Source organism: Chrysoperla carnea, chromosome 2, assembly GCF_905475395.1.
Source record: "Chrysoperla carnea chromosome 2, inChrCarn1.1, whole genome shotgun sequence".
NCBI classification, from domain to species: Eukaryota; Metazoa; Arthropoda; class Insecta; order Neuroptera; family Chrysopidae; genus Chrysoperla; species Chrysoperla carnea.
In genome coordinates, this window is record NC_058338.1 from 10,867,726 (window position 1) to 10,889,599 (window position 21,874).

Sequence of the window (21,874 nt, forward strand, 5' to 3'; positions counted from 1 at the left end):
TCAGTCAACCCTTCAGTTGCAGTAGGTTAAACCACACCCACCACCCTTATCTCTACCAACCTACCTACACTCACCAATAGAATATAATAGAAAACAAAATAAATAGCTTATCTTTCCTACATATATGTAAACTATTTGAATGACAAGGAAATAATAATCTATGATAAAAGGAAAATTTTGTTTCTTGAATAATATTTTATGAAAGTAAACATGTTGTAAATTTATACATATTATGTTCCTGATGTACAAAAACTTTTACTTTAATATTCGGGGAAATATTTACAACTTACAGGATGTAACGGTGGGATGTCAATCGTATAGGCTATACAATGTTGAACAAAATTTTTTGATTTGCATTTTATTATTTGATTATGAGAACCTTGGTATAAAATTTCAGAGAATCCTTTTTCTTAAACCACCAGCTAGTCATAAGATTGCCCTGATCCGTCTTGGGTCAGTAGGACCCATTTTGTAAACCGTTAGAGATAATATTTATACCATAAATATATGTAATATACATAGTATATTAAGTTTAGTCCCAAGTTTGTAACGCTTAAAAATGTTGATGCTACGAAAAAAAATTTGGTATAGGTGTTCATAGAATCATCTAATTAGTCCATTGCCGGTTGTCCGTCCGTCAGTCCGTCCGTCCGTCTGTGAGCACGATAACTCAAAAACGAAAAAAGATATCAAGCTGAAATTTTTACAGCGTAATCAGGACGTAAAAAGTGAGGTCGAGTTCGTAAATGAGCAACATTGGTCAGTTGGGTCTTGACAACAATAAGCAACTTTTGTTTGAAACTTTTGTTTGGAAACATCATTGTTTACCCGTGAGGGCGCAAATTAGGCGTAAATTGTATAGTATGTATTATATAAATTGTATATGTATGTGCAATGTGATAGAGTAATCAACACTGTCTATACCTGGTATTTCAATAATAAACTCAGTCATTTGTTTGTTTTTACTTGTTTGAATTCGATTTGAATTTTATTCGATGCAATCTTCTATCCTATTCTATTGAAAGTGACTACATTTTATTATGAACATCTTGTAAGTATTATGTATAAAAGATCAATCCACTTAAAAGTTCAGAATTCTAAAACTAACTACAACACACAAATCCTTATCGTTATGTAATAATTGTATGTTCTTTTTATCACAGTTTACTACATTCAATGTAAATAACAGAGTTTTATATGTTGTTCATTATGTATATAGTCTACAGTACAGGGGGAGGTATGACTTCCTGATTAACACACCCACGAAACTTCGTGTGTGCTTTCATTTCAGTGTAGCCTACAACATTTTTATTTATGCAAACTTTGGAAATTGGGGCGTTAAAAAAATCAAACATATAGTCGTTAAACTGGCGTAGCTCAGAGAAAACGCGATGTACATGCATTATATCTAATTGAGTAAATTTCAGCTAAAATTTTACGTAAGAATGAGCTTAAACCACCCCCCCTCCCAGATGAATATATATTTTAAACACCCCCTCCCCCCCAAATGCTTAATGGCGCCTTAAATATGTTTTTCACGTAACAATTAACACTAACAAAATTAGTCATTTTAAAAACTCAATTTCTGTCTCTCTCGATTAATTTGATTATAAAATAGATGATATGATATATTAAAAACCGTAATATTTATCGATCAAGTCTTATCACAATAACAAACTCAAATCTTTTAAAACTATGTCAAAGTTAACAATGTTTGGTGTGATTGAGTGTTATAAACTTATTTTATAGTTATAGTTTTTAGGATTTAAATTTAACATCTGTTGCAAATTTTATAATTCACATTTAACATTTATTATCCCAATATATTATAAATGTGAAAGTAAGGATGTTTGTTTGTTTGTTTGTTTGTTTGTTACACTTTCACGTATATTGCTCATACATCAGAATAACACATGAGCTATAAATTGTAAAGATATAGATATTTAAAAAAAACAACTTTAAATCTTTAATTTATGGTTCAAAATAATGATCACAGATGGAACAAAATGATCATCATTTTGAAATTGATAATCAAATTTGTCTCAAAATTATTTCTAAAAAATTTTCAACGAAAATTACCAGTCTAATGTTTAGTATACATACAATAATTTGTAGCATACTAAAAGTATGGTATCATATTAGCAAGCAAGCAACCTTATTGTCTCTAAACAGAGAATTTTCCCAAACGATAGTACACATATTGTATTAGGTGTTCCAAAACAATCACAAAAATGAAGAAATGATTATTTCCAAAATGTAAAAACATTATTCCTTATAAATCAAATGCGCTCTTTCAAATCGTGACATTTTGAACTGCATACATCTTGAGGATAAACTTTTCAAAGCGTAAATAACAGGAATTTTTTTAAAGGAAAATTATTTTCATAAAAATATAAAACTGAATAGAATCGACACAAATTAAAACTGGAAATGTTTGGTTTTGACAAAATAAAAACCATTTTTACTTATGAATCAGACACACCCTGTCAAATGTAGATATATTCAACTTCATAGCACAACCGGTAATAGTTAAGGAAAGTAATTTTTGTTTATATTTAAAAAAAAATGTGAATGCGTAGGAAGGTTAGATTGTAAGTGCATCGGATAAAAAAAAAGAAGAGGACTTTTCGTCATAGAATTTTAATTTCTTCCTGTAGCAACAAGGGCATCGTTACTTTTGAGACATCCTGTATACCAAATGATTGTTTTTTTTCGTCGCAAAAAACGAATCATATAAAAATATCACACACACCAGATGTATTTAATGATTATGTGTGTGTTCCGAAAAACCAATATAAGTTGTATATTTTTTCTATACAAGGAAATGATTTTTCTCGTTCCATTCCGTTTCATTTTGGTAGCGAGAGTTAATAGCAATGGTAGGTACTTTTTTATGGTGGTAACTGATATTTATTTTATTTGTTTTTTATGGTTATAAAAATGATCCAATATTAAAAAATTAATTAGAACAATTTATTACAGTTTTATCTAAAACAGATTTTTATTACCTTCCGTTTAATATTTGTATTTTTGAATATTCAATTTAATCAATAAACTTAACACCTGGATTAATTAAATTTCATTAAATTACCTGCTAACGAAATGAACATGATCAGTTTGAATATAATATTTAACCTTCAGCGCTGCAAAGATAATATAGTTAATGATATTAGTAAGAGCCTTGATTATATCAAAATCACCCCAAATTTCTTTATTACTTTATCAAATTTCATCATTCACCTCTCATTTTCAAGCTTCGCCATTTTTAAGTTATTGGCAGTTTAACATGTGGAAAACTTCTAAAAAGTGATAGAGAGCTGACCATATGATTAACTGATGGTTACGGTCTGCTGAGCCTTTAATATGATAGTAGGTAATGCCCCAAATTACCCTGTAAGTGTACCCGAATTGCTACGTGGAATATTCCCCCCAAGGAAAAGCTCTCACTCTGCTGGATGCTGGAAACTGTCTGGTTGTTTGATATAATTAATTAGATGTGATTTTTTACAGTCGTACTGCAAAGTTTGAGTCCACAAGTGGTCCTAATCCGGAGCTTAGCCAAAAAAATCGAAAATGTCGAATTTTCGGTTTTTTTTTTTACAATTCCGAATTGGGACCATTTGCTGGAAGCAAACAAGCAAGCAGACAGTTTCCACAACCATCACTTTGTGAAAGTTTCGGATTTTCGGCATAGCTCCGGATTGGGACCACTTTCTGGGCTCAAACTGGATGACTGTTCAAAATCACATCTAATGAATTATCAAACAAGCAGATAGTTTCCAGAACCATCACTTAGTGACAGTTTTTCAAACTCCTTCCTGAGGGCGACTTGGGGCATTATCTACTATCATATTTAAGGCTCAGCAGACCGAATTTATAGTTTCGAAACCCATAACAACTAGAAAAAATTAAAGAGGAAAAAAAATTATAAAGAGAAAAACACAAAAGATCAAATTATCTTTCAAACAAACAAACAAAAATCAAAATATGATCATCCGTTAAGGAGCTACGATGCTACAGACGAATCGAACAAACTTCATTTTATGTCAGGTGTTTCTTAAAATTTTTAATTTATTTTGCTCAAAAGATGGCTGAAATATTTTTTTAGCCTGAATGTAAAATTTTCCAAAATTATATCAAAACAAGCCAAGTTAGTAATGTCGTCTTTCAACAAATGTATGTCGTGGTCATAATAAAGGTATTAAGCAATTTTAAACACATCAATTTGGAGCAAAATTGTTCATTTGATTACAAAACTTTTTTGTTTTTGACATAATAAAACAAAAAAAAAACCACAGAAACGTTTAATTAATACACAATCAATGATTATAATAAATAATTGAATTGAATGATGATTGAATCACATAATCAAAAGTAATTGTTGCATAAAAATGTATATACATATTTTTAAATTTATTCTACATATAAATAAAACATTACCACTGACTTTACTTTCGATATCTATTTAAAAAATAAATAATGTTCTAAAGAAAGCAATCATGTGTAGAATATTAAATCATCTTCATTGTAGTCCAGTGGATGGATATTTAAATATATTTATCAATAACGATAATATGTAGTTAAAATTATTGTTATTTTTGGTGTCGGTGTCAACCAAGGAAACAACTCTCACAGAACAGTTTGCTACATTAGCTTGGCTGTCACCGATTCCAAAAATAACAATTATTTTAACTATACTCAGTGTCACAAAAAAAATGAAAGGATTGATAATAATAAAAATAATAATAATGGGGTTTAACATCCGTTTCTCTGACATATACGCCTATAACAGAGGCCACCCACATCATTATTTGTTAACCTATATTTATTTAATTACAAACATATTTACAATACATTTTGATGTGAGTGGAGTCGGTTGATTCGTTCTTATTCAAGCGACGACAATTCTATCGCCCTCATTAATCATAATTGTTCACACTGCCGCTGCCTGGATTCGAACCCGCAACCTCGGTCATTTGGGCTTTTATATTACATAGCTTACGACGTTCTAAATCATGAACTGAAAGAATTTCGAAAGGATTACATATAGTATTTACATATTCACGGATTACATATGTAATCCGTGCATTTTTTGTGATACTCAGTATACATTACACAATCGTAATTAGTGCATGTTAATTTGTTTTGAAAAAGTTTTACTTTTGAAGTCGGTTTTCTTTTTGTTAAAAGTCATACTTACTTTGTGATTTTTAGTGAATCTGAAGTACACTACTTAATTTGTCACTAAATAAAGAATCATCAAAATCGGTTGGCGTGATATTGAGTTATTCGTTCTCTTGTCGTGCATACTTAATGCAAATTTAAGACTTTTGTGGTTTTCTCATCAGAACTGGACCAAATTGAAATGGGACCACAAGGGAAGCACCAGCTTTCAAATAGATAAAGAATCATCAAAATTGGTTTACCCAGTCGAAAGCTCTGAGCTCGAGGTAACAAAAATAAAGAAATACAATCGAATTGATAACCTCCTTTTTTTTTTGTTTGAATAGCAACTTGAAATTCTTTCCAACACCTAGTTTTTAGCCACTCGACTATATTAATAACATCATTGCCAATAAATTTGTAATACTTATGGCCACTTTTGGTAATGGTATAACCCATCTATTACAAACAATGTAGGGACATATTTGTCGATAAAAATATCCACCACTTCAAAAATAATAATGTGTCCATCCTTAATTACAAATTTGATTACTAAATACTTTTAGGTATGAATTATATTAATAATGGGGATTTATAGTTGGAAAGAATTGTGAAACATTAGCGATATAAAAGCAACGAAAATTGTTATGGTCAACAGTATCAGTTGAATATTCAGCAAATTCAATTATCTCATCTTCAAAGAAGAAATCAAACAATACAACATCCAAAATGTTCTGTCAGGTAGGTTTTCGAGTGTTTAATAATAATTTAGTGATTTTGTGCTGAACAGATTGTGGGCCATGTCGATTTTTGTGTTAAGGTGGATATTGTGATAAAAATTTTGGATCATAGTGATAGTGATTGATAGTGAACAAATTCGTGACGTAGATAGCAAAATATTTGATTGACAACAGCATCTCAGTTAATTGAATCACAAACGTGTTGGGAGGATCAATTTTTTAACAGAAAAAAATCTTGATGAGGACGTGAGATGGCATAGAAAAAAGTTCTTCTACTAATAAAGTGTTATGAATTTGTGGTTTTGGAGAATTAAATTTGTGATGCGATATCACAAACAATTTTTTGGTATTAAAGATGAAAATATTTAACAATTGTTAATTTTTGTTTCAGTTATTGGTATGTACAATTGCCTTAGCCACCTACGTAAATGCAGGAGCATTACCAGTAGCGGCGCCAGTTGCAGCAGCACCAGTCCTTGCAAAAGTTGAAGAATACGATCCACATCCACAATACAGTTTTGCATACAATATTAATGATGCTTTAACTGGTGATGCTAAAAATCAACAAGAAATCCGTGAAGGTGATTTTGTAAAAGGAAGTTACAGTTTAATTGAACCTGATGGTACTCGTCGTACTGTTAACTACATTGCCGATCCCGTCAATGGTTTCAACGCAATCGTTAACCGGGAACCAGCTGCAGCTTTAGTTAGAGCAGCTCCAGTGGTTGCTGCTGCCCCAGCTCCAGTAGTTGCCCCCGCACCAGTTGCTGCTCCAGTCATTACTGCAAACAGATATGTTGCTGCTGCACCAGCACCAGTAGTAGCAGCACCAGCTGCAAGATACTTTGCTGCTCCAGCTCCAGTAGTAGCTCCAGCTCCAGTTGCAGCTCCTGCTCCAGTATTTGCTGCTCGATATGCAGTGTCACCAGCTGGTGCTGCAGTAGCTTTACCTGGATATGCCAGATTTGCAGCTGCACCTTACACATTCCCAGCACCTGCTGCACCATTTGCTGCTGCCTATGTTCGCTAATGTATACAATTAAAACTTAATCGTGATTATTCATTTTTAGTTAAAATCCTGTAATCGACTTTTTTTTATTTTTTGTTGTTCTGTTTTATTTTGTTTTTTATACTGTGTAAACTCCAATGCCAAATGGATGTAAAAAAAAAAAAACTTTAGTTGTTAAGAAATAAAAAAATTATTTGCTACTTGAAATAATAGAAACAATTTTTTAAGCCATCCAAACTATTTTATTTTTAATCATTCAAAATATATCAAACAATTTTTCAGGGAACAATAAAATTAGTCAGGGTACAATAAAACCCCTTAACTCCAGGGTATCCTGTTAAGAGTTCATCTAGATAAGAACTAGAGATGTAATCATCATTGTAACAAATACAGGAGGTACCTGTTACAAAGAACTGATAATTAAATAACAGAAAAAATAACCTTACCTACATTATTTGAGCTTCTCTTCCCATTTTTGAAAAAACTGATTAATATAATCTATTCTTATCGCAAGAGGGAACACAATTTTGCCTTCCTCCTAAGGGTTTAAGGGTTATACTTTAGTATATTTTTTTTCCTTTCGCAAAAAAGGTTCCAGTGTTTTTTTCGAAACTAGAAAAGAAAGATGAAGTTCGATATGACTTTAATTTTCCTGATATTTACTTTCGAACCGACAAAATTATTTAATCATTGAACTGGTTTAACATTGTTTATAAAGGGATCGAATTTTCTGGTACAAAAGGCATAGAAGGATTAAATATAAAAATATGTTTAATCATTTAAATAAATTGAAAACAATAATAAATAAAATATAAAAATATTACATATTTTGAATCGTTTATGAAATAAATATTTCATTTATAAAATATCTATACATTATAAATGCGAAAGTAAGCATGTATGTTTGTTTGTTTGTTTGTTTGTTACGCTTTCATGCTAAAACTAGCGAATGGTTTTTAATGAAACTGTACAGCAATATAGCTCATACATCAGAATAACACATGAGATATAAAAAGATATATTAATACAAAAAATTTAAAAATTAATTTAATTTGACATTACCATAAATTACAGATTTCTGTAAAATAGTCAATATAAAATATTTCACGGCCATCTTTTCTGATATACTCAATGAATAATTACGACTATTATACATTTAAAAAAATTGAAAACCATTTATATATATTTTACATGTGTAAAACAATCCTTACCATTATGTCGATTGTTATAGAAAGGGGATAAGCGAGAGCAATCTTTATCAATCTTTACTTTTAAACCCATCGAAGCGGGTGGGTATCACTCTAGTATCTAATATTTATTTTCATTTGACTGACAACACACCAACAAATAACATTTACGTTCACTAACAGCATGTTCAGTTCATATTTAAATAAATTGTTAATCAATCACTTCGGTCAGTTGAGAGTTAATCACGTATAAATTAAATACACGTATTACTTACTAGTACAAGCCGTACACTCCAGTAAACGAGACTTAAAACTCTAAATTCTTTCCTATAGCGCCGATTGACCAAAAAAATTTAGAATTAAGTTTGTTCACCATCTAAATCAAAAGTTATATGCCTAGTGGTGCTTTGTTTAGGGAGTAACAACCACCTCTCCTAGGTGGTACAAAAATATACGTTAAATATAGCAACGAAAATGGATAGAGCAATGAAATCTAAGGGATAATTATTACACCTGTTTAAAAAATGAGGTAAGGTGTTTTGCGGTATGCTCTTAGCGACTATGTAACTTTGTTCTTGGTGATGTAATATAATAAAACCCGTAAATATTCCACAAAATTGATAGCAGAAACAATGTTAATTGGGCGAAAATTAAAAAAGTTAATTGAAAAAAATTGGTGGATATAACCAAAAAAGTTTTGGTCGTACAAGTGGACATTAAAGTTGTTGAGGCGATACAGAAAAAAAAATTTGGAAAACGGTTGACCCTGCAGGTCATCCCTGTAACTTCCCGCTAAGTATCGCGATAACTTTAGAATGAATAAATCGATTTCCACGCGGTTGGTGACATTCGACGCAGTTTTTGAAGCTTCATGAAGAATCTTGAAGTTTCAATTGATAGAACTTCAAGAGTTAACTTTTGTTGATTTTCTTTTTAATTGATAGAACTTTTGTTCAATTGATAAAACAAAAAATTTTGAGGTTTTGATGTTGAGAGCTGATTAGTTTTTGGAATTGATCGACACAGCCGTTTAAAAGTTATTCAAAAAAATTTTTTTTTGCAGTTTTCGGAGATTTCTCGAAATCTATCGGTCCAAACAGGCCTCAAAATCTAAGTTTGGTCAAGCCCTTTCGAATGACACCAACCGCGATCAAATCGGAGAAGCCGTTCAAAAGTTATGAGAGGTTTACATACACACACACACACACACACACACACACACACTCATACATACATACAGCCATACAGACACCCTCGCGGAAGTAGTCAGGGAAGCTTCCTGACACCTTAAAACGTCGAGATCTGATGAAAACTCGATTTTGGCAAAACGGGGTGAAAACAATAACTTCCCTATTTTCATAGCGGGAAGTTAAAAATATCATAAACTTAAAATTTTTCGAAATTTTTTTAATTCTGAAACGGGCGTGACTAACCCAATGTTTGCTTTCTATCGATAGGTTTGACATATTTCTATATTCGTTGTGTGCGTAGTCATGGTAGGGATAATAAAATCGATGCCAGCGCTTTAAGTGAAAAATTTTGGAGATAAAGTGGGCTGTTATGACTAATTTGCAATTATTTACATGTTAATGATATAGAAACTGTCAAATTAAAATGATTGAAAAACACTAATTAATTAAACTTAATGCATTAAAAATTGTGAAAATAAGAAATCAAATTGTACAAATATTATTTTTCAAATGTTAATTATCGTAATTATTTATTTAAATTTGTGAAACAAGAATATTAAATTTTAAATGTAAGTTTTCAATGCAATCCACACAATTATATATGCATCCATTAATTCTATAATTAAAGTAGTGTATCGTTGTCATGGAAACGAAATTCACGCTCGGAGCGAATACATCATATCTATTTAATCAAATATTCAGTTTTTGATCAATATCTCTATTGCTTGTACTATGCGTAGACACACGTAGCACGTAGGAAACGTAACGTAACATAACTATGTATTGTTATATTTATGTTTCATTGTTTCAAGCATATAGAATATCCTTCTAATAATTAATTAATTAATGATACACAATCCATCAAATCAGATACAGATATTTATTAACACCGTACAAATCCAGACACATAGAAACAATTACAATATTTGTATATTTCTTCCATTTTCCAATTTCCATTTATCACAGATAAAATATATGTATGGTTTTCTATTTTTTTTAAATGTACAATAGTCATAATTATTCATTGAATATTTCAGAAAAGATGGCGGTGAAATATTTTATATTGACTATTTTTACAGAGATCTGTAATTTATAGTAATGTCAAATGACTACTTTTTACAGAAATCTGTAATTTTTATGGTAATGCCAAATTAAATTAATTTTTAAATATTTTTTTTCTATTAATATATCTTTATAAATTATATCTCATGTGTTATTCTGATATATGAGCTATATTGTTGTACAGTTTCATTAAAACCATTCGCTAGTTTTAGCGTGAAAGCGTAACAAACTAACAAACAAACATGCTTACTTTCGCATTTATAATACATAAAGGTTTTTTAGTTCGTTTTAAAAACATAAAAATTGTCAATAAAATTTCTTTTCCCACAAATATCGTCACATCAATGATTTTTTTCCCAGTATTTGCTTCATAAAATCAATTTAAACATAATATTAAGCACCATACAAATTATTTTTACAATTGAACATTATATAAAAACTTTAAATATTTATTTCACATTAAAAGAAAAAACACATTTTTCAAGATCAAGTTTAAACTTAACAATCCATAACAAATTTTTCAAAACAAAAATAATTAAAGTACTAAAATTTTAAACTTTCTAAAACAAAACCACAAAAAAAATTCATTAATCAAGAGCCAGCAAGCAAATGAAATGATTCACAGAATGAAGATGAGAGTAATAAGTATTTAATAAAAAAGAGAGAATCTCTGTCGTCACTTTAAAGAACTCTGTGTTGTTCAAGTTCATTGGTAATCACACCGACCGCAGTCATTTATCTTGAATATCTCATCAGCGGAACTAACAAAGATGAACACCTGTTTAATAATAAACAAACGGTTGCATCATCTTCTTTATGTAATAAAGTGGTTTGTGGTAAGTAAAGATGAGATCAAGACTCGTTGTCAAGGTTCCACCATCATCAACAACATTGAAGAAGACGAGTTTATTATCTTTATTTTGTTTGTAGTTTGTTGAAGATTTAATAATTAATTTCATGGTCTGTTGCCAAAAAACATATCCGTTTTTGTTAATAACAACATGTATTTTGAGGTAAGACAGAATCCACAATGCACATAAACTTAGAAGGGTAAGCTGTTCTAAGACTACGCAGTGAAGCTAGCGACCAAAATTTTATCGCCTTGAAGCTAACTTCAATTGTGTTTAGATCATCTTATAGTGTAAAAGGAAAACATGTTATTTTTATGTTGTATCCGATATAATTTTGCACATTTTCTTTTTTTGTCCGACCTCCTAGCATCAAAATTGGCTGGGATGCGTCGATGCCAAAAAAATGTTCATGGTTTACATAGAATCAAAATAAGTCACACATTTTTATAATCTACTTCCTGAATTGAATGCAAAAAATCGAATCTCGATCTGTCTTGCCCGAAACAGTAGTCTCGTCTAAATCTTTTGTAAGGATATATGATATTAATGATTAATAAATGAGTTCTATAATATGGTGTTTGGTTACTTGTCTGAGGTCTGATTGTGATCATCAACCAGACGAACCATTGTTTTGTTTTGGTTTGGGATTTAGTGAAAGTTTAAATGTTTTAAGTTACATTTTTTTTAAGCCACAAAAAAAAAAAATTATTTATGCATTTAAATACTATGCAGTAACTTTTGTTTAATAAAAAACTTGTGCTAAAGTCAGTACAGCTCAATAATTTGAGGAAAAGCAAAACATTACCTATTTTGAGAGAAACGCATTTAACAAACACCTAAAATATCAAAAATTGGATTTAGAATAATTCGATAATATGGCAGGAAAGGAAAATGTTTTTCGAGAATTTATAAAAAAACAAAAAAAATTCGGGACAGAGCTACTACACTCAACTATACCAAACACACGTACTCATTGAATAATTTCAAATCAAAAACTATTTCAATCAAATTTAAAAATTAGAGAGGTGAAACTTTTTTAAAATAAAATCGAATTTTAAAGTCGATTGGTCAATACTGTCAGCTTAAAAAATTTTCCAATTAAAAATATTTGCATAAACAAATAATGATTAATACTGACCTTTAAATATTTATTACAACATTATTTTTCAAGAAAATGGACAAATAATTCAGCTCCTGTTTTTTTAACATAATAAATTTTTTGAATTAAACAATTTATCACGAGTATTTGTGAAGTATACAGCAAATAACATAAACGCAACCCATTGGAAAATGAGCGAAATTATTGTTGGCAACAAAAAAAATAAATAAATGATATAAAAATATAATATAAAACATAAATATCCTAAAAATTTATTACCAACATAAAAATAAAGTTACCGGTAATTTATTTCATTTTATTTTCATTATTTTTTTATTTTATAAATTAATTTTTTTAATAAAAAACCTATTTAGTAAATTTTAAATAATAAATTAATTAATAAACTACAAATTACATGAAATAATGTTGAAAGTTTTGTTCCCATTCTGAATCCAAATTCCAGAATTTTTTATACGAAATTTTTATTTCAATTAAAAAAAGCAACAATATTATTTATTAAAAAAAATTTCGCCTTTTTTTTATATGGAATTTTGAACAAAATCGCCAAATTAGATACTAAACTTACATATTTTTTCCTTCAAGATTTAGTTTTCGCGGTCATGGAAACTCGGAACGGGGAGTAACTACGAAAAAACTAAGAGGAAGAAATTTTTTCTAAATGTTTTTCTGAAACGGATCGACCAAATCTGTTTATTGGTTCACCAAGTCCGAAAAAGAAACGATTATATCATATTTTGATTTGTATCTATATCGTGCTCGAAATTTAAACTTTCGTTATAGACACAGACAAAGATAAGTTTTTCTTACTGCTCTTATTTATTTCCCAAGGCAAGACTTTGATTGATATCTTGAAACATTAAAATTCCAATCTTAATGACTATAAAACTGAAATGCGCATGTAAAAATATTTAAATTTCTAAACAAAATTCAATTAAATTAACAAAAGTTATCATTTTTCACAGACTCGCCCATGTAGGAACCGCCATAGTTGAACGACGGGGCCTAGCCTGGTCCAGTACTGGGGATCCCAGCTTTGGCGCCCCGATATTGGCCCATGCTTGAGCCAAGATGAAATAATTAGCCTTGGCCGACCCAACGATTGCCCGAGCCTGGGACAAGGCTGGGTTGCCCAGCCTTGGCCGATCCAATGATTATCCAAGCCTGGGCCAACATGGGTTTGCCATAGAACGGCCAACGCAAGGGAGCCCAGTCTTGGGCCAAGACTAGGCATCCTAGCCTTGGCCAATCCAATGATTATCCAAGCCTGGGCCAACATTGGTTTGCCATAGAACGGCCAACGCAAGGGAGCCCAGTCTTGGGCCAAGACTTGGCATCCTAGCATTGGCCAATCCAATGATTATCCAAGCCTGGGCCAACATTGGTTTGCCATAGAACGGCCAACGCAAGGGAGCCCAGTCTTGGGCCAAGACTTGGCATCCTAGCCTTGGCCAATCCAATGATTATCCAAGCATGGGCCAACATTGGTTTGCCATAGAACGGCCAACGCAAGGGAGCCCAGTCTTGGGCCAAGACTTGGCATCCTAGCCTTGGCCAATCCAATGATTATCTATGCCTGGGCCAACATTGGTTTGCCATAGAACGGCCGACGCAAGGGAGTCCAGTCTTGGGCCAAGACTAGGCATCCTAGCCTTGGCCAATCCAATGATTATCCAAGCCTGGGCCAACATTGGTTTGCCATAGAACGGCCAACGCAAGGGAGCCCAGTCTTGGGCCAAGACTTGGCATCCTAGCATTGGCCAATCCAATGATTATCCAAGCCTGGGCCAACATTGGTTTGCCATAGAACGGCCAACGCAAGGGAGCCCAGTCTTGGGCCAAGACTTGGCATCCTAGCCTTGGCCAATCCAATGATTATCCAAGCATGGGCCAACATTGGTTTGCCATAGAACGGCCAACGCAAGGGAGCCCAGTCTTGGGCCAAGACTTGGCATCCTAGCCTTGGCTGACAATATTCAATTATTGAAGGGAAATCGCAGAATAAATCGTCATTTTATTATTATTATTATTATTTAATTAATTACATTGATGACATAAACTCCTGAAATGGACACATTTGACATTGTAAAAATTTTAAATACCTAACAAAAATTGGCATATACAACCAAAAGGTATACAATGCGCATGTGTAATACTGTTTATGGAGTAGGCACATGTACTTACAATAACTTCCTCCTTCTCTGTCTTTTAGTCACTATCCTTTTTACAAAGTAATATTTTTTTTCAAAACCTCTCACTAGTAAGATGTTCTAGTAAGGTGTATATAAACATACAATGTTATCGCTTCTCGCATATATGGTACGCCTCGCATTGCGTGACCAGTATATTAAACTATTATTTGGAACACGGTAGATCGTTAGGAGCTTGCTCTTCTTCTACCGCGGGTTGACTCAGTGTTGCGGTACAGCTGAGGTTGGCCCTGTCAAATGAATCACAAAATAGAATTCTTCATAAAATAATCTTAAAACTTAACTATGGCCTAGCCCTGCCAACCAGGCATGGGCCAGACTTAAAACTTAACTATGGCCCAGCCCTGCCAGCCAGGCATGGGCCAGACCTAAGACTTAACTATGGCCCAGCCCTGCCAGCCAGGCATGGGACAAACTTAAAAATTAACTATGGCCCAGCCCTGCCAACCAGGCGTGGGCCAGACCTAAAACTTAACTATGGCCCAGCCCTGCCAACCAGGCATGGGCCAAACTTAAAAATTAACTATGGCCCAGCCCTGCCAACCAGGCGTGGGCCAGTCGAGGTAACCAGTCTTGGGCCAGCATTATCATTCCAGACTTTACCCAAGTCTGGGCCAAGTCTGGCTTACAAGTCTGGCCCAGAGTTCTGCATAGTTGGACCAAGCCTGGGCCAAGCCTGGGCCCGCCATACTTTCCTACATGGGCGCATCTTTGAATCCGACATCATCAAAAATAATTTTCTTGGGTATTCGATGTTCTAATATAGATTTGACCAAATATTTCTAGAAAAACTGCAATAACAAAAGAATTCAGCGTTAGGTGCATTGGATTTGCACTCAAAATTCACCCATTGAACTTAAGGTTGTTGAGGCGCTATAGAAAAAAAAGCATTTAAACTAAAAATTGAATAATTAACATAAAATTTTGAGAAATTGTTCTTAGAAGAATTAAAATTTTCAAAGATTGTCTACAAAAACAAATGTAAGCGTTAAATAAATACATATCGGTAATCTGTTTTTGATTGCTCACCTAAATAAAGTAATTAACTAATTAGTTATTATAATTTAATAAATAATTATCGTTTATAAATTAATGTTGTTAGTCTGACAGCTAACAGAATACAAATTGATTATTTGGTTCGAGTCAAGTAGGCAGTGATACCAGACGTACATAATTATAATACACGTATTTTGCAATTTTTGAACTATTTACATCCAAAACTGGACTATAGATACTTATGCATATGTATCCATAACTAGTTTTGGATGTATATAGTACAAAAAATGCAAAATTCGTGTACTACTAATAAATAAAAATAATATAAAGTATAGGTGAACATATAGTGGTTTGCATGAATATGGCACACACACACAAAGCATATTCACAATGTTACGTGACGGTTTCGGCCAGTTTGCTCACCATGTCAAGCCGTGTTAAGGAATGTCGTTCCAATAAGTTAACGTAAATTAACATTAGTTAAAGGTCGCAAGTAATTCTTAAATAGATTAAAAATATATGTTTTTGGTTTGATGATTCAACGAGTTTCATCTATAGCCTAAGTAAAAATTTTACATGATTATAATTTCATTATTATATTAAAATGATTTCATTATATTTTGATACGAAAAAGTCACGGTAAAAATTTTCAAAGTATATTTTGTTATCTCCTCTAAATTGGCATTGGCCTCGGTGACTTTTATTGCTTGTTATTCTCACTTTTGTTGTATTGTTTGACTTTACCTCAGGGTATAAAAGTGCCAGAAAATAAGTCGCACTATATCAGTGTCATCTTAAGTACCTGCATAAATCTGTGTGTTCCAAATTTTCAACAATGGTCTTTAAGGTAAACTAACATTTATTTTGCAATATTATTAAAAAAATTAAAAATTAAGGCCGCTAAGAGTCTCGGACATATTTACAACAACAATATTAAACTATATATCTTGTATTTTTCACCATTTTAAATAACAAACTGCTCATTTTTTAGACAATTTATCATACAATCTTTTGTTATTACTATCAGCAAAAAATCGGTTGCGAAAAAGTTCCTCTAGTTGTTAAATTCAAGCAGTGAACTTCTCTTTGGTTCGAAGTGATTTTTAAAAATCAGAATCTGTATTTTACAATTTCAATAAAGCTGCAATGTCAGAAAATAGAATGGTCAAATTCTCTGGGAATCCAAGTTTAAACTTCAAAACAAAAAAGAAAATTTGAATGGGTAAAAAAGCTACTTTCAACACTCATTAAGAGCACTTTTTCATTACAGATACTGATTTTGGCAGCATATGTTGTAACAACTCAAGCAGAAACACATTCAGTGTCAACTTCAGCAACGAATGTAAATGGTGTGGGTCATTCAGTAACGAACACTGACGGTGTTGTACGTGGTACATACAGTGCACCAGATCCATACACAGGTGGTCAACGCGTATATCACTATGGTGATATAGTCTCTGATAGTTGGAATCCATGGCAGCCTGTTTACCCTAGTGTTTATCCTAATCCTATACAACATAATCCATCAGTTTTTCCACGATATCCAGCCATACCTCCACAAGCTTCTCATGTTTTTCCACCCCTTACTCGAAACTATCCTGAAATTGATCAAGACTTTATAAATCCTCCATTTTGGGGCAATAACTTTCCACGAACACAATATTGGCAAAGTCCACAATACCCTACTTGGTATTAAGATAAATCAATATTTGGGGTTTTGCTATAAAATCAAATAGGAAAACGTGGAAATTTAATTTAACAAAAATATTTATTTACACTTTTTTGTACAATTTTTGTATAAAGTTTGTATTCTTTTTGTACTTTTCTATTTAATTACATATTCATATTTAAAAATTAGTATTTCCTTAGTACATCCCTTATCTGATTTTTATAGATTTTTGAATTATGGTATATTTGATCCATTAATCTCTGCGGAGAGAGGGTGATTAAAAAATGGTTGCATCATCTAAGCCGATATTTGTGGGGTATTGATAAAGGAATACTGCGGAAAACTTTCACAAAAAAAGTCGGTATATAAAAGGAAAAGGCTTTTAAATAAGTGGTTCAGTATCGATCGAGCGAAAGAGAGACGAAAACAAAGGAATAGAGGCAGACCAAGTTAGTCGAATTGAACAATGAAAATTCACAGAAATATAAAATTTCAAAATTCAATTGTTCTATTAAAAATTTTCTGTTTTGCTCCATTAAATTATTAAAAATTACAAAAAGTTTTCTTTACAAAGTTGATTGAAAATTGTTTACAAGATCTAAATAAAATCGATAAATAATAATACATTTTTGCATTAGAAATTTAAATTACCATTGGCGTCTCCATTAATTAATAGAAAAAAAACTGTTTGATAATTTAAGAAAAAAATTAAAAATTTATTGAAATTTATGTTAATTATAAACACAGGATATTTTAAATAATAAAAGATAAGTTTCAAAACAGGATTCACATCCGTTTAAACAAGACTGTGACGAATAAAGAAGTCATTTTGATTATTTACTATTTGTTCAAAATAATAATCAACCAAGGTTGGGATACAAATCTCTTCATAATAAAAAAAAAGAATACTTATGCTTACAGCATAAAACTTTAATACGACTGATACGACTTTAAAATCAAATAGAATGGAAAAAATTATAATAAAATTCACAATGTTTTAATAAATATGATTTTTAAAATGGTCGAAAAATTATGAAATATTTTATTTCCTTATTGAAAAAATTATTATGTGTATTTTTATTATTTTAATAGAACTCATTACATTTTTTAAAAAGCGGGTCGAAAACTTTTTGATAAAGCATTTTTCCATAGTTAACGTGTTAGCTATATACCGAATGTTCGATTTACATCTAGGCATGTAATCATCACGAGTATGACAGAATACTGCGTTAAGCAAAGCATCCAAGTGAGAGGTATTATATACATGTGTTGAAGCTTCGATATGCGTTGAGATCGTTGTAAGACGCTTGGAAAGTGAGAGTTTCTTAATTGAATAGATGAACTACAACAGATAATCCACGATACAAGTCACTTTTGCAATTTCATATAACACCTACAATACCTCTTACTTAGATGCATTGCTTAATGCATGTACTCTGTCATACTCGTGATATTTATATGCCTAGATGTAAATCGAACATTCTGTATATAATCAACGTAGGAACGGAAGGAAGCTTGATGTCAATTTTATAACGGATTTTTTTATAAAATATCGATCCTATCAACCCAGTTATTTTATGGATAGCAGTTAATAAATGTTTTTTAGTGGTAAAAGTCGAACACACAATCATTTCTTTGAATGTTTGGATGAATATCCAACGAACTGTTTTAAATTGCATATTAAAATGCATTTAATAGGTTTGATAATCCAATTTTTTATTTGACCATCGCTTTTTATTTTCCCTCTGTATATTTGATGTAGTCTGGACTCATGCTTGTTACATTTAGTTTTAGTTTTATAATTGTTATAATTAAACATTTTACAACTAAAACTCACCATATACAACATCCATAATCGTTATTGTATGTTTTTTGGCTATACTAAAATGTTTTTATTAACGTCTCTTAATTGGAATACATTCATATGGTTTACTCATGCTTTACATATATCGGTGGATAGTTTCTGTTTTATAATGTTTAATAATATTTCAAAACAAAAATTGTGTTATTCTAGGATATAACACGTTAAAAAATCCATGAGCTCTTACGTAGTACCTAAGCTACAGAGTCGATGATAAGCATTTTCTCTCATTAGAAATATGGCAGATCGACCATTTTCGGAATAGAGGAATTTTGTAGAAATCTGTGGAAAAAAGTGTGCTCACACCGTCTGGAAGCAATGGTAAGTCACAGCATCATTTTTTTACTTCGAAGAGTGATGGAGTTGTACGTAACTCGTTGCTTATTTCTTACACAATACTGACAGACATTTCCCAACTCACTTCCGCCCCCCATGTTAAAAACTGGTCCGTTTGCTAGTGAGGACGGGGAGTACTGAGTTCTGCTAGTATTATGAAACGTTTTTGCGGTCATTATAGAAGTTATTTGGCAAGCGGCATAAATTTTTTCAGTTTTTTACTTTTTTTTTTGCTTTACAAGTAGTTTTTGGGACTTCTTCCATGCTTGATTTCAAATTACAAACTGCTAGTCTGCTGTGTCTGCCACTTTTTTTAAATAAAAGTAAATGATCTATCAAGAAAATCGCACTTGTATTTATCCGGTTAGGATCCACATTTCTTACGGTTTAGTTCAACCCTACCCCTCTCCGCACCGACAAAAAAAGTTTTGTCTGTCACTATTTTCCTTGGTTTATTAAAAGTATACTATAATTTACCATTGCTTCCAGACAGTTATTTATACACTCCCTTCTTTCTCGGAAACGGCCAATCTGCCATAAATGTATGTCTATTGAGATAAAATGCTCCACATCTACTCCGGAGCTTTTTCACTACGCGGCAGAAACTTTTGGTTCACGGATTTTTTACGTGCTATATCCTAGACTATGTTGTCTAGTATGCACAAATACATACCCTATTATAAATTTGATTATAGTAACAAAGGCCCATGAAAGATACACGATTGTCAACTCCAATGTCCTAAGGATGGGCAGTGCAATCTTTCTCTGACTATCCAAATTTGGGTCTGAATAATACATATCGAGAACTTTGTGCAAAGACTGGGTACAGAAACACTGAACGCATGGAACGGATAAAAACTAATAATCCTTATTTTGAAACCCACCTATGAATCCCAATACATTTTGAGGAAAGTTAGATTCCAGTAAGGAGTAAGTAAATAAGTAAGTCCAAGAATATCTTTTGTACTGCAACAGTGACCTTGTTTTAAAGAGTGTTATAATTGTAATACAATTTTTTCCGAGTTATTTATTGCCCCTTTCTTCAGCGCAAATCAATCAAGCTAAATACAAACTGATACGTTTCACCAAGTGAATTTTCTAACTGCAACATTTTTTCTGCGATATAATAACCACTAACTCTTGTATATATTTAGCTTTAACAAAACAGCATCTACACAGAACAAAGCAAGACTACATAAAAAATCTCTAGTTTACATTAACAAATTGAGTTTTTAAAAACTCATTAAATTGAGTTTTAAAACTACTCAAATGAAATGTAACTTGATACAACAATTAAACACAATCAACTTGAGAAGTGTTTGTTTTAAATAACATAATTAAAAATATTGTATTTCATTGTATACTATTACAACAATGCTTTAAATCTAGTCTTATATTTTTTATTTTGGTAACAGTAAGTTTGTATGGACAGAGGAATTTGGATAACTGACAGAAATATTATACCCTAGGAACTTTAAACGATCTGGCTGAGTAAAATTAAGTTAAGGAATTTCGTATCAAAAATTTGTCCTCACGATTCCACCAAGCACTGCTACTTTTATCAAATTAATAACAAGAAACCAAGAGTTACCGTTTATCAAAACCGACAGTCGAAACAGAAAATATGTGCGAAGAAAAATTAGCGAGCGCACATGCATAAACTCTTTTACCATTTCTAGAGTACGTGCTATTTCAAAAGCTTGCGTTTTTATCCCCTGGTTGAACTTATTTGTATAAACCAAGGGACACAAAATCGTAAATAACTACACATTGCATTAAAATTAAAATGCATAACATGTCCCATTGGACCTTGTTTATACATTATTAATAATTTTTTTCATAAACCTAAATAACTAAAAACCCAAATACATTTTTATTTTATATTAAAAATTCTAATACAATTAATTAGTATAAATTTTCAATGTTAATTAATGTTTCTAAAATAATAATTATTAATTACTTATACTGAATAATTAGATCTTAATTTTAATGTTACAAATTGTTAATAATTGATTGATAATTGAGATTGTAAAATACACTTAACTTTTTTGATAAAAATAGAAGTTAGAATATCAAAATAAAGTTTTTGGAATTTGCATGTACTAAAATTTTGCAAAAGGCTATTAATTTTAATGGGTTGTCGCGTAGTTCATAAGGACAGGACGTATAAAAAAACTCACGTTTTCTTAGAATCATCTTACAATCGTGTATATATAAGTCTTCTTATTAATGCCATTTATAACCAAGTACATTTTAAAAGACCCCTTATGGTGTTAAATTTTTAGATTGGAGCTGTTATAGTTTACGTTCTTAGCATACAAATCCCATATTTTTAGTTTTTAAAGGTATGCTTTATTTTAGAAGAGTTTTTAAAGGTATGCTTTATTATGAAACAAGGCTTATTTTCTCAAGATTAATTTGGAAACTTATATTTACATGTTAAAAGCTTGGCAAATATATTCCTATAAAGAAAATTATAGGAA

General features: G+C 31.5%; 3 protein-coding genes and 1 pseudogene across 10 annotated transcripts in view; 3 read left to right on the forward strand and 1 right to left on the reverse strand.

The window, feature by feature from the left end:
• Positions 1–21,874, reverse strand: part of LOC123294017 (disks large 1 tumor suppressor protein) — a 1,177,915-nt gene that overhangs the window by 425,589 nt on the left and 730,452 nt on the right. The window lies entirely within an intron of this gene.
• Positions 5,808–7,112, forward strand: LOC123294028 (larval cuticle protein A2B-like). 2 transcript variants are annotated; one of them, XM_044875091.1, is made up of 3 exons: positions 5,812–5,904; positions 6,295–6,653; positions 6,705–7,112. In XM_044875091.1, exons 1-3 carry the CDS (start codon positions 5,893–5,895, stop codon positions 6,931–6,933), a joined length of 600 nt encoding a protein of 199 aa, XP_044731026.1. In that variant the 5' UTR covers positions 5,812–5,892; the 3' UTR covers positions 6,934–7,112. The 2 variants fall into 2 exon arrangements, with proteins under 2 accessions (XP_044731027.1, XP_044731026.1); XM_044875092.1 differs by having other exon boundaries at positions 5,808–5,904; positions 6,295–7,112.
• Positions 14,620–14,767, forward strand: LOC123294341 (annotated as a pseudogene).
• LOC123294031 lies at positions 16,316–17,264 on the forward strand. The gene is made up of 2 exons (XM_044875096.1): positions 16,316–16,372; positions 16,796–17,264. The coding sequence occupies exons 1-2, from the start codon at positions 16,361–16,363 to the stop codon at positions 17,219–17,221; spliced, it is 438 nt and encodes a 145-aa protein (XP_044731031.1). The 5' UTR covers positions 16,316–16,360; the 3' UTR covers positions 17,222–17,264.